Raw genomic sequence first — 16,981 nt, forward strand, 5'->3', positions numbered from 1 at the left:
ATGAACTTACAGTACCCAACAACAGATGAACTTGAGATTCTCTGTACTGTATTGACTATGTGGAGATTAAGAAGATCTTGGATATTGACAGTAGCGATATGTTTGCTTAATTTATAGCTTCCTCAAATATAACTCATCCAGGAAGCAAACTAAAAGGGGTTCTGAATAAGGACACCAGTGATAAAACATTTAGGATACTTCAGGAAGATAAATTCCTAACTGCAGATATTATATGTGGATAATACAGACATCCAAAATCTGCACATGATAGGAAATGAGCATTCCAACATCAGGATTTATTAAGAACTAGCCACGTGACAAAACACTGATGAAATTGAACCTGGGTTATTGTCATTTAAAACTTACATTAATAGTTCTGTATTTAAACAGAAGGCTTCATTTATCAATAGCTAAATATTACTCAGAAGCCAAGCTGCAGCAAGTATAATCAACTTTCTGTAAGAATGGATAAATATTCTAGCAAGGCTGAGTAAAATTTGAATTTGCAATTTCTTATATGAAGATTAAAAATATTGTGCGCTCATCTTTTGATGATAGTAGCTAGAGAAAGTAACTGACATATGAAGGACTGAATAACTGGGCTATCCTAAACGCTGATATCAGGAAACGATGATGGATTTAGCTAAACCAAAAAATGACTCTGAGATCTTATTTATACTCCTAACACATTTTTCTATTTATACAGCAAGAGACCATTTCGAATACTTAAGTGGAAATAGAACACAGGAAGACCTGTGGGGCCATTGCTTATTGATGTGTGGCGGGGGGCTTGTGAGATAAGGCATTTTCTTTTTCTTTTTAGTATGTTTCTTTTTTTTCCTTTTCTTTTATTTTACAATACCATTCAGTTCTACATATCAGCCACAGATTCCCTTGTTCTCCCCCCCGCCGCCCCTCTCCCCTTCACTTAAAAGGAGTAGTTGACATTTTAAGAAACTGAGTTTCTGAATGGTTGCATACACTGCCCACTCCCACACAGCACAGTTCCTTGACCTAGCCAGAAAAAAAAAAAAAAAAAAAAGAGTGGTAATATTTGAAAATGCTTAATTTTACCAGCACAACTGAGATCACATGTACTCTAGCTGGTGGGAAATCATCAAAGTATCAGGGTCATCAGGTACCAGTGACAGAATGTGTTCCATAACTGGAGCTATAATGACAATATAAACACCAGGCGTGGTCCACAGCTCTCTGTTCGGAACTCTGAAAACTTGTTACTCACACAGCATTTCTTCACTATTTTTCCTGACAGTGTGAATGTTTCAGGTTGTCCTCTACATACCCTAATTCCATGTCCTTTCAGAGTTTCTTCCATCCTCAGTTAAAATCTAAATCCAAAGTCTTTCATACTTTATTTGAAAATCATATACTATAGGAACTTCAAAGTGACCTTTAAATTTAACAATTATCTGAATCTAATAAGGGTTGAATTAGGCCCCTGTTATAACAGCCATGGCTGCTCAGATAAACACCACTCACTGGTGTACATCATTTATCATTCCATCTTTTAATTTCTTCAGGTTTACATATTCAGTGCTTAAAGTGTGTACATTAAAACATTAAAAATACAATTGACTTAGAGTTTCTTGCTAAGTAAACTAAATGCAACCCACAGCCCACAGTGGAAAACAAGGGGCTAGTGGTCTGGAGATGGAGAGGGCAAATGAGGATGAAGCAGGGTACTGAGATGAGCAGTGAATTCTAACAGAGAAAACATAGCAAGGAAGAAATCCTGCTGGGAAGACATCCTAAATTTATCTCTCATTCCAAAATGCTTGCTGTGATCCAAAAGTGCTTTGGAGCATGCTGGTTTTGTCTGTTACATAAAATTTGGTAAGTGCAGTGTTTTCTTTTAATAGAATTGTTCCAATTATGACTAATACCTTAAGTTTGAAATAGTTTTATCTACTGGGTATTCAGAAGAAAACTTTTTCCTGTTTCCTTTCTCATCTTACTGTCTTGTTTTGAATCTCAACTTTTAAAACTACTACTTTCTGAAATAATGGTTGTTCTTTCTAAATTCATAATTCAAAAATATAAGCCACATGAAGAAATATTGTCAGCCTCACTTCTTAATTAGTCCTTAGTTTCTAGATTAGTGTTATGCCTTGCTTATAGCAGTTGAAAAAGGTATTAGTTTCATTCTTACTATTAATAGTATTTAATGTAAGTAACACTTCACATGGAGAGATTAAGGTAATTAATAAAGTAGCCTATATTTTCCAAATTAGTGTTCTATATACTTGAAGTAATCAAAGGTATCAAAAATAAATACATTGAAAAAAATAAATGGATTTGGGGCTGGAATTTACATCTAGAGAGGAAACTCATTCTCAAAATATTATCTATGAAACAAGAGTTATCTAACAGTGCATTTAGATTCTGAGAGTGACTTCTCAGTTGTTGATCCATTGTGCATGTTGAATGCACAGTGTTACGTAAACAAAGGCAAGAAGGTAGAAAGCCTTCTGTAGAGATGACAGTTTTTATAAACATTCAGTAGCCGCTGACATTAAAGCAGATGAATTGATGGAGAAAATAATACTGCTTAGTTCCAAAACTCATATAAATTCAACCCGACTATTTATGAAATAATTCATCTGACTGTTTATAGAATAACAGAGAATACCCACCTAATAGGCTGTCATCATTACAGGTTCCATTCATCATAAATTTTCCTTCTGGGCAGACACAAGTGGCCCCAGAAGGATTCAGCAAGCAGAGGAAATCACATGATAAATCCAAGCAAGGATTGTGTACTGTTGGAAACAAAATGAAGAAAAACAAGAGATGTGTGGGAGAAAAGTTGAAGTAAGTTTCAAAAGCATAAAATTCAGCAAGCTAAAATGATAAATTACCAATGTAAAAAAGAAAACAAAGCAATTTTTACTGATGCAATCACATTTTAATGTTGACATTATATTTTATAAATAATGAAAAATCACTCCACAATACCTTCATTGACAAGGAATTTGCCCATTCTACAAAGGATAATATTGTTTATTTATCATTAGTTAAGGATTATTTTCTCATAAAGTTAGTTTACTTCTGAATTGAAAGTAACCCAACTTCCTTTCTGGTTCATATACAGTTATCTATGTTGATTATTTTACCCTCTGGCTCATTATGAATGATGATTTGGTGATTACCTTTTCCAGAATATTCAAGACACAAACTTTGGTGTCTAGTCTAAATTGACCTTATAAGATAAGGAATTATAAACTGAGCACTTTGCTGAATTCTCACCATTTTAAATGTCTGATGGACCTTCAAGAACACAAAAAATTAACACAACTTAAGTGTATGGAGATTCAAACCTTATTTTATAACTTCATTGTATAGTTTTAACAGAAATAGCTTATTACCGATGTTCACAAAAATCTCAAAATTTACATGCATTTGTAAGTTCAATATATATATATAGTAAGTTCAATATATCTATATATATATGTATATAGATAAATAGATAGATAGATAGATAGATAGATAGATAGATAGATAGATAGATAGATAGATGATAGATAGACAGATGTTTGGAAACATGTTAAATGGTTACCTCCTTACTATATGGGAGACTAAGCACTAAATTTATCTAAATGTTTATCTAATGAGCATCTTATGTGGTCAGAGGTAGTTTATTGTCTTTTCTAGATTCCAGCCAGATCATAGAACCTTTCTGTTAAAATCCACTGCTTACATCCTACCATGTTTAGGATAGGAATAAATTAACTTTACAGATCTACAGTATTAAGTTTTGATTATGAGTTAGGCAGAACCATAAGGTGGGATGAAGTATTCTTGTGTGAACCATAGACCCAGCATATGTGGTTTTTAGTAAATGCAGCAGCACAGAGGAGGCATTTCAGAAATGTATTTCATGCTAGAATGTGTTCCCAACCATTTCTATAAACATAGTTGTCTTTCCACATAATTTGCAAAACTCAAGATGAAATGTACTTTGACATGCCTTAAAGATTGACTAGAAATCTAGGCGTTGTGGTGCACACCTTTAATCTCAGCACTCAGGAGGCAGAGGCAGGTCCATCTATGAGTTCAAGGACAGCCTGGTCTATCAAGGTGAGTTCCAGCACAGCCAGGCCAGGGCTACACAGATAAACTGTCTCTTAAAAAACATGACTATAAATAAATAGAAACAATTTAATAAGTACAACTATGTACACTTACGTTTGAATTTCAACCATAGTTTTTACTTTGTCCTTGAATGATTTTGCAACATAGTTTTAACATCACAACTATAATAATTTATTTAATTAATACTTTCTAGATTAGAAATTTATTTTTATAATAAATCATAAACAACATATCAGAGAAGATACAATTGTAAGGAAGAGATCTCTGTGAACATTCTTGAGACTGCAGTGGTAATAATATGGTAATCAATGGTTGTGTACAACAGCAGTAAGAAATGACAACTGATGAATTTTCATAACTCCCTGATAGACCTATATATTTACAAGGTGTTTAAAATAGTTTTTTAAATGGACAATTTTAATTCTAAGAAAATGCAGCAGAGTGTTTTGCCATCTCTTATGGCAAAAGTGGATGCTTCCATCTACTTGCTGATTTGAAAAGTCTGGAGACATCAAGGCAAACAGTATATTGGAAATATAAACATAATTACAGTAATTACAAATATGTTATTTTAAGATACATAGGAAAAGTTTGATATATTTTACTTACAATTTAGTTGTTTATAGCGATGTGATATCAAAACACTCTTTGTTTTGTCAACATCTAAAGCTAGGACCTCTACTGAGCCATGACCAAATTTTTGTACTCTAAATACACCATTTTTAGGTCCTGCTCCATATATATAATCTTCAAAGACATCAATTTTATGAGGATGCAGCAAACCTGGAATGTTCAAAAGAGAGGAGCTAATGCCAGGGTGAGTACCATCAAGTACCTTACACAAACAAATGCCTTAAACAATCATTACTTGATGAAGCAGTTATACTTTACAATTAATATTTATTAACACATGCTATATATGAACTCAAACTTTAAAATAGCTAAATTTATCCAAAATCCAATTACTAGGCTTTTTGTCAACTTCAAAATAAAAAATATTTTTAACGTTTGTTTTTATGTGGTAAATATGTCATCCAGAACCCATTGAACAAACATCTCCATCACCCCTTTGCAGCTCCTTCTAAAATTGTCTGGGGTTATTTTATGCCGAACAATTGTCTCTGCTATGATGTTGACAAGAAGAAAATCAAGCCTCATCTGTAAAATAAAGTCTGCTATTTAGAAAATTCTCATGGATTAAATTAGTAGTTGAATTCTGTCACCTGAATTAATTGTTTATTGTGTAATTACAAGATGATTTGAAATAATAAAAATTGTTACCGTGGCATACATCTATAAATGTCAGGACTCATGAGGTTGAACCATAGAGGAGTAAGAGTTTAAGGCCAACACAAAATACAGAATAAGGTACTAAAACAACAACAACAAAGACATTAGTGGACCATTAAGGGGATGGGAAGAAATCTGCAGATAGGGAAAATCCCAGGAACTCACAAGATTGTCATCAGTTAAGACTCATAGAAATGGTGGAGAGGGTTCTTGGACTAGCCTTCCCCTCCACTCAGGTTGGTGTCTAATTGTCATCATAGAACCTACACCCAGTGGCTGATGGAAGCAGATGCAGAGACCCACAGCCAAGCACTTGGCCAAGATCCTGGAGTTCAGTTGAAGAGAGGGAGGAAGGATTATAAGAGCAAGGTGAGTCAGAATCATGATGGGAAAAACCACAGCGATAGCTGACCCAAGCTAGTGGGAGCTCATGGACTCTGGACTGACAGATGGGGAGCCTGCATGGGACCGAACTAGGCCCTCTGAATATGGGGTAAAAGTTGCGTGGCTTGATGTGTTTGTGGGTCCCCTGGCCATGGGACCAGGACTTATCCTGGGTAAACGAACTGGCTTTTTAGAGCCCATTCCCTGTGATGCAATGCCTTATTCAGCCTTGATGCAGGGAGGAGGGGATAGGTCCGGCCCCAACTTGGTGTGCCAGCCTGTGTTGACCTCCCGATGGAGGCCTTACCCTCTATGAGGAGGGAATGGGGATGGGATGGGGATAGGTGGGGGGAGGGGGAGAAGGAGAAGGAGGTGGGACAGGGGTTAGTATGTAAAAGGAAACAAAAAAATTTTTAATTAAAAAAAATTTAATGTTAAAACAAAGCCATTACTGTCTTGTTTTAGAAAAGGGATGAAGAGGGGTTGGAAAGATGATTCAGCAGTTAAGAGCACTTGTTGCTCCTGCAGAGAACCTGGATTCAATTCCCAGCACAACTGGTGTCTCACAAACATCTGTAATTCTACTTTCAAGAGATCTGACTCCCATCATATGACATCCATGATATGAGAATGGACATGGTACACGTACATACATAGAGGCAAAACATCCATATACATTAAATTAAAAAAAATTAAAACTCAAAAGTACTTTTCCAAGTTCTACCTTTCTTTGCAACACTATCCCAGATTAAAATAAAAGTATGGGAATATTTTGTAAATATATAAGAATGGAAACTGAAAAAAACAAAAGAAGCAATGCCAATGGCAACAAAACACTGTTTAATCAAAGATGCCACAGAATTTTCATTCAATTAATTTTTCATCCTCGTTTTTATCATAAAAGCCATGTGAAACAAAGTTATATTTAGAGAATAAAGTAAGAAAAATCTCAACATTTCAAGTTTACATTGTACGTGTGGTAAATTACGGAAAGAGAAAGGAAGAGAAAAGAACAGAAGACAGAACAAAAAAATACTTAACAGCCAGGAAAAGAATGTGTAGGGCAATCAGAGGGAACAGACTATGAGAAGACAAGGTGCGGGGTGGGTAGAAAGCAGAGGGGAAAATGGACACAGCTATGAGCACAGAAGATCCTGCACTGCTGGTGCGAGGGGTACTGGTTGCTACTTCACTTTTCACTGGGTCTAATAAGCATGCTCACGATGAAGGACTCATAGTAACATGTTTGCTGCTGCCCATCATCACAATGTCTAATAAAACATGATGTTGACTGGTGCTAACCATAAATGACTTACAGGATGAAATAGTTTCTTTCTTTCTTTTTTCTTTTTTTTTCCGGAGCAGCTCGTTGCCCTGGACTCTTCAATATGCCAGTGGGCCTGAACATTTTAATTAATATAAACACTGCAATTTGAAAGAATTTGAAGAAACCCAGGTTGCAGAATGTCTATACATCTTTGTTTGTGTCATGAACTAATATTCTTAATAACAAAAGTACTCTGCAAACCTTGCTTGCTGCTGACAGAGACCACTGGACTGGAACCATCATACAGGACACTGCCAATGATGGAGAGCTCAAAGTCAGCCCAGTAGATGCGCTCACCGAAGTGATCAACAGTCAGACCTGAGAAACCAACATGCAGAGACAAATCATACAAAGAAACTGAGGTTACTTACAGTTCAGCTTTTATTTTAATGCCTAATCATGTTTGGTGTTTTTTCTCTAAGAATCATAAAAATCATCCATTGCGTATCACAGTACTGGAGAAAGTAGGTAAAATGAAGTTCTTTATCTCTGAATGCATATTCAGATGAGATAGCATTCATTTAATAAGTGATTAGAACAATCTTACCCTAACAGGTAAGGTCACCTTAATCATTCTTTTTCATACTTACTGAGTTCTTAATTATAGCTAGTTTTACATAATATTTTAGTTTTTATCTTGAGTCATGGAAGTTCTTCACACAACAATAATTTAAACTTGGTACAACCATCTTTATTTCAAATTCCTTTATAAAGCTCTAGAGCCCAGAATCCAAATATTCAGAAATGTTAGATAAAATGAAGCCATTAAGAACTGGTCTGAGGGACTGGAGGAATGGCTCAGGGTTAAGGGCACTGACTGCTCTTTTAGAGGAATTGGGTTCAATTCCCAGTAATTACTTGGAAGCTAACAATTGTCTCTAACTCCAAAATCTGACACTTTCACTTGGACATACATGAAGGCAAAATACCAATGCAAATGCATTTTTTAAAAAAGAACTGGTCTGAGTGTGGAGAGACACATATATGTGTGCTTCAACTAAAGACTGATAATCAGAAGAGGAGAAAATGAGCATTAAAGTCCCAACTTAAGGTTGTAGTATCACTTGGTATTTTTAATCCTATAGGTTTCTTCTAAGACAATTCTTCTTTATTTTCATAGTCATTCTATGCCAGTAACCAACAAAGGACTAGAGCAATATGTCATTAAAAGGCTGTTTCTACTTCTCTGTTGTTTATTTTATAAATATGATTGAGGCTATGACAGTATCTTCTCACCAAAAAAAAACCCTGTATACTCTATGTTAAAATGTAAAGTTACTCAAGGATGGAAAAGTAATATCATCTACGGCACATAGATTCTGGAATAAATCTTCAATATTGCTGATGTTTAATTTGTGTGATAGAGTCATTATGCTCCTTGAAAGAACATTGCAATTAAAATGCATTTAGCAGATTAATGTCAGTGTTGGTACAGGTGAAGGTCCACTGAATAAAAACCAGTTTTGAATTTGTGTTAGAGTAGAAAAGAAAAACACTGTTGGGTTAAAAGTAATTGGTGAATAATTTTTCAATTCATTATGTAGTTCTAGTTGAAATAAAATCTAAGTATAGAAAAGTATTGATCCTTCAGCAGAATGAGGAGATGAACTCTGCCCAACTAGCCTCTGAGGAATGGTGTAACATAAGTTAAAGTGGAGGCTGTGCTGTGTTGCTTGCTCTTTGAGCTGTCTTTGCTTTTGTATAATTCTGAGTAAAATGAACTCTAAGATCCAGTTTCCTCCTCTTGATATTAAGGTCAAGCTTTAATAAAGAAAGAAAAAGCACTTGGCTTGTTCCCCTTTGCATTTTAGTACAATGAAGAGGTAAATAAAATGAAACTTCACCCAAACTAAAATAGTTTTCTATTTCTAGATTATATTTGTTAATTGTGGAAAAGAGGAAACACATGGTTTATTATGTTTATTACAGATTTATTATGAGTGCACTCGACCATATCAACTCTTGTCAAGTAGCAAACTATTGGATGGAATTATACAAAAATAGAAATAATAGAACAAAGAACAAAGGTTTTTAGATAAGTGGAATTTATATTACAAAAAAGAGAAATCCATAAATCAAGGACTGTGCTTTTCCTTAAACCCTTAAGTTTAAAAAAGTCCTTTAAATTAAAAAAAAAAAATAAAGGAATCAACTAACTTTACTTATAGTAGCAATGAAAGTCAAGTTTATATGAAATAACAAGTTCATGTCTACCTTTAAAATATCTCATTTTTGTTTTTAATGAACTGCCAATAACAACAACAATAAAAGAAAAGAGTTTAGTAAGAAAACTTTTTAATCTAAACTGGAAATGACACATATATATGGTGTGAAACTAGTAGAAGTATAGAAAACTTAAAATTAAATGCTGTATTTTTAGACTTAACCTTTTATTTTCTTAATTTAAAATACAATTACATCTTTTCCCCCTACTATTTAATCCATCCAAACACTCTCATTTCCCCCTTCATTCTTGCTTCCTCTCATATTCATGGCTTCTTTATCCTTGTTGATTTATATATAATATGTGACATATATATGCATATACGTATAACATATTTGTACATAAATATATAAATACAACATGCTGAGTTTAGCATTTAGTATTGCCTCTGTGGTATGACTTCATGACTGACGACTTTTTATTGGAAAATCAATTGTGGGTTCATCCCAGAGGAAGACTAGCTCTTTCACCCTCAGTATTTCTTCATTTTCTGTAGGTTTCCATCTATGGGTATAGCTCCTCACATTTTCCTTTTCTTCCTGAGCATGTCTACTGGCATTTTCCTTATTCAGGTTAATCAGGTATAACATTATTGCAGTTTGAAAATGTCATAAATGTTAAAGTACAATAGGCTGTAATGCAGAGCAGCAGACTGCTAGAGTTGTTGTATGAGCATGGTATTGTCCACAATGCCTAGGCTGCCATTACATTTTAGGGATTTTAAGATATTTTTTTTTAACTCTGAAATTTTCAGAGACTTAATTAATTGATAATTTCACTTTCATAAACAGCACACTAATAGCAAATGATAATAAAATACCATAAACCACTGCTTTGTATTCCACTCTTTATGTACACTTTACATGTAGGAAATGTTTGCTTATACAAATATATTAACTGAGATACCTTTGCATAGATATTTTTCTTTGCTGTGTATTCCCAGTATTTTACATATCTTTGTGACAATTTTATCTCCATTTATTGGTATGCATAGATACCTATTCTAAGCCCAAATTTAAACATCAAATTAAAATGAATAATTATTAAAATGTCTCTTTATGTCCATTGTTATAATTTTCTTTATGTTGTAGCATTATAGAAATGTTACATTTTTCCTATCCATTCAGGATTAAACATATGATTGACATACAGTACATTTAGTTATGGTATATCTTTCAAAGGGTACAGATAGTATGAACTAGATGAGCTGTGGGAATAGTCATAAATGTGTATCTATCCATTTATCTGATTTATCTCTGCCAGTCTAATTGAAACACAAATTCTAGATTCAGTGAAAGACAATCTTAAGTACCAGCAAATGTGTACTTCTGTATTCTTGATTCATATATTTTGATAAATATTTCATTATTTAGATTCAAACTACATTCATGATACTTGCCCTACACATTTAGAGTTAAGTTTCATGCATATATGTTTATGACCATATTAGTAAAAAAGAATACGTCAATGAGAAGCAAAAGAGTTCTAAAAATGTGTTCATGCCGGGCGGTGGTGGCGCACGCCTTTAATCCCAGCGATTGGGAGGCAGAGCCAGGCAGATCTCTGTGAGTTCGAGGCCAGCCTGGGCTACCAAGTGAGTTCCAGGAAAGGCGCAAAGCTACACAGAGAAACCCTGCCTCGAAAAACCAAAAAAAAAAAAAGTGTTCAATTTATATAAACAGAGAATTTTTATTGCTGAATACAAAGTCTTTGCTAAATGAAGCAGGCAATTACAAGAGGTCCAAGAGCCATTACATCATTTTTTATTCCTTCTACAACTGCCCCAATTTGAGGAAGATAGAGGTAACACAGCATCTCTTCATCAAAGGATATGGTACTCAAATCAATCTCTCACAATCTTACATAATTCACTACCAAAAGGAAAATTCAAAAGTCTCCCTAGTCTGATGTGTCACTCATTACTCAAAACAGATCAATGGGCACTTTTTCACTCTCATATAATCATGACATACACATGCTGTATAGGCATGTAGCAAAAAAGGAAGGAAGCATTCATGCTGTGGAGATGAATGCTTGTCATTCTCCGCTCACTGGCCTAAATATGAAAACTGGCCATGCCTCTTATGTTGATTATACTACTAGATTAAAAATAAGGAAGATGCCATTTGTGTTTATGGGGACTTAGATGCTTTTCATTTGATTAAAACCTTAAAGTTGTAGATGTCCATTTGGCATTGAGCACCTAATTGCTCTTAAGCACAGGCTAATTTAAGCACTTTAATACACCACCAGGGTTTTAAAGAATATAAATGAGGTTTTTGAGTCATTTACAATAAAGGGAATATAGAATATTAATACATACAGAATATATATTAATATATAGAATATTTAAGAGTTAATAGTACCTTGCATCATTAAAACCATAGCTAATGAAATTCCAAGAGTCATGGATGTAATTGCTATAAATCTCAGAAAACTGACATGATTTCATGATAGAGGCAATTTTGCAATGAAAGTTCTTGTTGTATCCTATTTCAATAGATGATAGACATTTAATCAGATTAAATACAGGGGTCATATAAATTCACAGAGACAAGTTTATATCTATCCTAACTGTTCATCTACTTGATACTATCTGAACTGTTTAAAGTATTTTCCATAACTAAATTTACTGTATGTCAGTCACATAATTAGATCTTAGTGGATAATAGAAATGCTACATTTCTATGACACTACACCTTAAAAATCAAAGTACACATTGATAAAGAGACTTTATGATATTTACTCATTTTACTATGATATTAAATATTGAAGTTAGAGCAAATATTTATATACACCAAGAAAAATGGAAAGAAAATTGTTACAAAGAAGTCTGAAATAATAGGAAAACATGAACAGTGAATGTACTCAGACGCAAAGTATCTCAATGAATATATTTGTATAAGTACATAACCCCCGACACGTAAAGTACACAAAGAGCAGGTATTTCATTATCAGTTTCTATTTGAGTGCTTATTTTGAAAGTTAAATTAGGCTCAAGCATAGGCAATGCCTGACTGAAGAGCAAGTATGCTTCCCTTGGACCTTCCCCACTCTCTATTACCCTAGACCCAATTCTCACAGTTGCTCACAGCTCTGCAACAGAACATCAGATGCAGGTTTTCCTCCCCAGTGTGCATGACTCTTGTTTATATGGTTGCTAAAGGTTTGCATATGTTGAACCATCCCTGCATCTCTGAGATGAAGCCTACTTGATCATCATGGATGATATTTTTGATGTGTTCTTGGATTTGGTGTACAAGTATTTTATTGAATATTTTTGCATCTATGTTTATAATGAAAATTGGTCTATAATTCTTTTTCTTTGTTGAGTCTTTATATGATTTGAGTATCAGGATAACTGTGACCTCATAAAATGAACTGGGCAATTTCGTTCTCTTTATATTTTATGGAATAAATAGAGGAGTATTGGAAATAACTCTTTTTTTGAATAGCTGATAGAATTCTGCACTAATCCCATCTGTCCCTGGGCTATTTTCTGTTGTGATACTTTTAGTGACTACTTCTATTTCGTTAGGAGTTATAGGTTTATTTAAATTGTTTAGCTGATCTTGATTTAACTTTGCTAAGTGGTATTCAAAGATTTTCTAGTTTAGTGGAGTACAGTTTTCTAAAATATGTCTTTATGATTCTCTGTATTTCCTTGTTGTCTGTTCTTATGTCCCTTTTTTATTTTAGATTTCCCATCAACATTCCAACACAATACTTTTTTGACCTTGAAAGGACAATTCTAACCTTCATGTGGAAAAAGAAAAAAAACAGAATAGCTAAAATAATTCTGAACAACAACAAAAAAACTACTGGAGGTGCCATAATCCCTGAATTCAAGTAGTACTACTGAGATATGTTAATAAAATCTGCATTGTATTGACATAAAAACAGACATTTTGATCAAGAGAATCTAACCAAAGACCAAGATATAAATTCCCACACCTATGGATACCTGATTTTTGATAGAGAAGCCAGAAATATAAAGTGTTAAAAAAAAAAGACATCTTTAAAAAATGGTACTGGACGCCTTTCTCCAGAGGCCCCGGCACGCCCAGCAGCTCCTGCCCGCCATGGTGTTCACTTTCGTGGCCTTCTGCTATATGCTGGCGCTGCTGCTCACGGCCGCGCTCATCTTCTTCACCATCTGGCACATCATAGCATTTGATGAGCTGAAGACTGATTACAAGAATCCTATAGACCAGTGTAATTTCCTGAATCCTCTTGTCCTTCCAGAGTACCTCATCCGCGCTTTCTTCTGTGTCATGTTTCTTTGCGCGGCAGAATGGCTCACACTGGGTCTCAATATGCCCCTTTTGGCATATCATATTTGGAGGTATATGAGTAGATCAGTGATGAACAGCCCTGGACTCTACGACCCGATGACCATCATGAACACAGACATTCTGGCCTACTGTCAGAAGGAAGGATGGTGCAAACTAGCTTTTTACCTTCTAGCCTTTTTACTACCTATATGGCATGATCTATGTTTTGGTGAGCTCATAGAACAACACAGAAGAATCGGTCCAGTTAAGTACATTCAAAACGCCACTAATGAAGGGATTCTATCAGCAAGGTCCTGTTTCCAAGAGTAGTCTATGGAATCTGATCAATTACTTTAAAAAAAAATGACTCCTTATTTTTTAAATGTTTCCACATTTTTTTTGTTTGTGGAAAGACTGTTTTCATATGTTATACTTGGATAAAGACTTTAAATGGAATTACGTATAAAATGATTACCTCTGGTGTTGACAGGTTGAACTTGCACTCTTAAGGAACAGTCATAACCCTCCGACTGATTGCATTAATTACTGACTGCCCTGAGTCCATTGGGAGCTTTGTTTAGGGGGCTTGATGGGCTCGAATATAAATTAGTTGTAGATACGAGGTGCTTCTGGTGAACTGAAAATGTATATCTGACATGTGGGAAACATGGTCGGTTTCCTCAGTTATCACTGTAAATGATTATGTATGGACCCGACAGTAAGAAGAGTGGGATTTCTTTCCCTGTCGACTTGAATATTATCCCTATATACTGCAAGAGAGAGGGAGGAGTTCCCTCATTTCCATCAGAGTAATACACTTGCTTTAATTCTTAAGCATAAGTGATATAAACATATGCTGAGTTACCTGTAAAGAATGCATTTAAAGCTATTTTAAATGTGTTTTTATTTGTAAGACATTATTTAGTAAGAATTTGGTTATATTATGCTTACTGTTCTAATCCAGTGGTCAAGGTATTAAGAATTTGCAAGTACTTTAGATTTTCAAAAGTGAATGGGAGAACAGTGTAACTACCCTGCTGTTCCTTCAGTGCAACACAATAAAACTCTGAAATGAAAAAAAAAATGGTACTGGATATCTGCATGTACAAGAGTGAAAATGGATTTATCACCTACACAATTTAAATCCAGGTGGATCACAGACTTGAATATAAAACCAGACCCACTGAACCTGATAGAAGACAAAGTGAAGAACAGTCTTGAATGCATTGGTACAGGAATACTCATAGCACAATCACTCAGATCAACAATTAATTACTTGGACCTCATGAAATTGAGCAGCTTCTGTAAGTCAAAGGACACTCTCAATTATAAAAAGAGGTAGCCTACAGAATGGGAAAAGACTTTTTTTTATCAACTTCACATCCATTAGAAATTGAATATTCAAAATATATAAATAGTCAAGAATATAGATATTAAAAGACTAAATAAAACAATTAACAAATGAGGTAAAGATCTAAACAAAGAATTCACAATAAACGAATCTGAAATGGCTGATAAACAATTAAAGAAATGTTTAACATTTTTAGCTATTAGGGAAATGCAAATCAAAACTACTTGGAAATATCTGTCAGAATGTCCAAGATCAATAACACAAGTGAAAGTTCATGCTGGTGAGGATTTGGAGCAATGGGAATATTCCTCTATTGTTTGTGGGCGTGCAAATTTGTATAGCCACTATCAAAATTAATATGGTGTTTCCTTAGAAAGTTGTAAATCAATCCATCTCAAGAACCAGCTATACCACTCTTGGTAATATACCTAAAGGATGCTCCATCCAACCACAAGGACATGTGGTCAACTATGGTTATAGCAGCTTCATTATAATAGGTGGAAACTAGAAACAATCTAGATGTCCCTCAATAGAAAAAAGATAAAGACATTTTGGTACATTTACATAAAGTAGTATTACTTAGCTGTTAAAAAAATTACATCATGAAATTTGTAGTCAAATGGATTTGACTAGAAAAAAAAATCCAAAGTGAGGTAACCTAGACATAGAAAGACAAATATGGTGTGTATACACTAATAAGTGTGTATTAGCTATTAGGTAAATGATAACCAAGCTACACTCCAGTGATCCAGAGAGGTTAGGTAAAGAGGAGGGATATAGGGGAGAAGCATGGATCTCCCTAGGATGGAAAATAAAAGAGTCTGCATGTACACTATGGGCAGTTGGGGAAGGAAGCAGGAGGAATCAGGTGGGAGGGATGAAATTAAGGGGTGTGGGAAGAAAGAGCTGGAATCAGAAGGCATTTAGGGGACTATGTGGAAAGCTAGTACAGTGGAAACTTCAGTAGAATCTGAGGGTGCCACTAGAGAGGACTAGTAATGGGGATAGCCAGTCTGAACTGGCCCTCTTTTGTAGCCAGGCAAAGCTTATGGATTGGTGCTCTGTCTAGTCATCATCACAGAGGCTTCCTTGGACAGCAGATGGGAACACATGCAGGAAACCACAACCACAGCCAGACATTATCCAGAGAGATTCTAAATTAGAGTTCTTCATTGGGTCCTTGTAGCTAAAGTTTTCAAGAGAGACCTCTTAATTAGAAGAGGTGATAGTTAATCAACCAGTATGACCATGCAATTTAAACTAATTTATCCCACTAACAAATGCTTTTCATTTAATTAGATATAACTTGCCAAAAGGGAACCTCCCCAAAGTTAGGCTAGGGGGAGGGTTTTTCTTTTTGTCTTTCAGGGGAATGAAGGCTAAGGAATCTGAAGGACACTGGACAAATGAATCATCTGAAGAAAAAGAACAAATCATCTAGAAAAAAAAAAATGCTCCAGTGTTGTAAAGAAACTTTAAATGACTGTCCAGGCAGGCAGCTGTCTCTGTCATTCTAGATTTTTGGAAGTTGCTTACAATGCTCTTCCTGTTTACTTAGGTAATATTTTATCCTTCTGAGGTCTTTGATGTAGTTGAAGATTAGATTGTTATAATTTTTCTTGGTTATGATAAAAGATAAGTTAGATATAAAACTTTAGATTCACAAGTATAGGAGAGATAAAATATTTTCTTTAATTTTGCCAAATATAAATAGACTAGATATTGTAACTGTAATTCTTGCTTGTTAACTGTTCTGTTATATATAATTTTACTATGTTAAAGTTAAAAGTTTCCTTTTTAATTAAACAGAAAAGGGGGCTGTGGGATAGTGCTTTTGTACACTGGTTTAATAAAGTGCTGATTGGCCAGTAGCCAGGCAGGAAGTATAGGTGGGACAAGCAGACAAGGAGAATTCTGAAAAGAGGCAGGCTGAGTCAGGAGTCACGAGCTAGACATTTAGGAAGCAAGATGACAAGGCAGAACTGAGAAAAGGTACCAAGTCATGTGGCTAAACATAG

General features: G+C 34.7%; 1 protein-coding gene and 1 pseudogene across 4 annotated transcripts in view; one reads left to right on the forward strand and one right to left on the reverse strand.

The window, feature by feature from the left end:
* The window catches only part of Lrp1b (LDL receptor related protein 1B), a 1,927,307-nt gene that overhangs the window by 76,081 nt on the left and 1,834,245 nt on the right, over positions 1-16,981 (reverse strand). For all 4 annotated transcript variants that reach the window (XM_037205578.1, XM_028868856.2, XM_037205579.1 and 1 more), the window contains 3 exons: positions 7,316-7,432; positions 4,723-4,896; positions 2,655-2,780 (listed from right to left, as the gene is read on the reverse strand). In XM_037205578.1, coding sequence (XP_037061473.1) covers positions 2,655-2,780; positions 4,723-4,896; positions 7,316-7,432 — 417 coding nt within the window. The remainder of the gene's footprint in view (positions 1-2,654; positions 2,781-4,722; positions 4,897-7,315; positions 7,433-16,981) is intronic.
* Positions 13,026-13,939, forward strand: LOC114692829 (annotated as a pseudogene).

This window comes from Peromyscus leucopus, chromosome 4 (assembly GCF_004664715.2).
Source record: "Peromyscus leucopus breed LL Stock chromosome 4, UCI_PerLeu_2.1, whole genome shotgun sequence".
In the NCBI taxonomy this organism is placed as follows: domain Eukaryota; kingdom Metazoa; phylum Chordata; class Mammalia; order Rodentia; family Cricetidae; genus Peromyscus; species Peromyscus leucopus.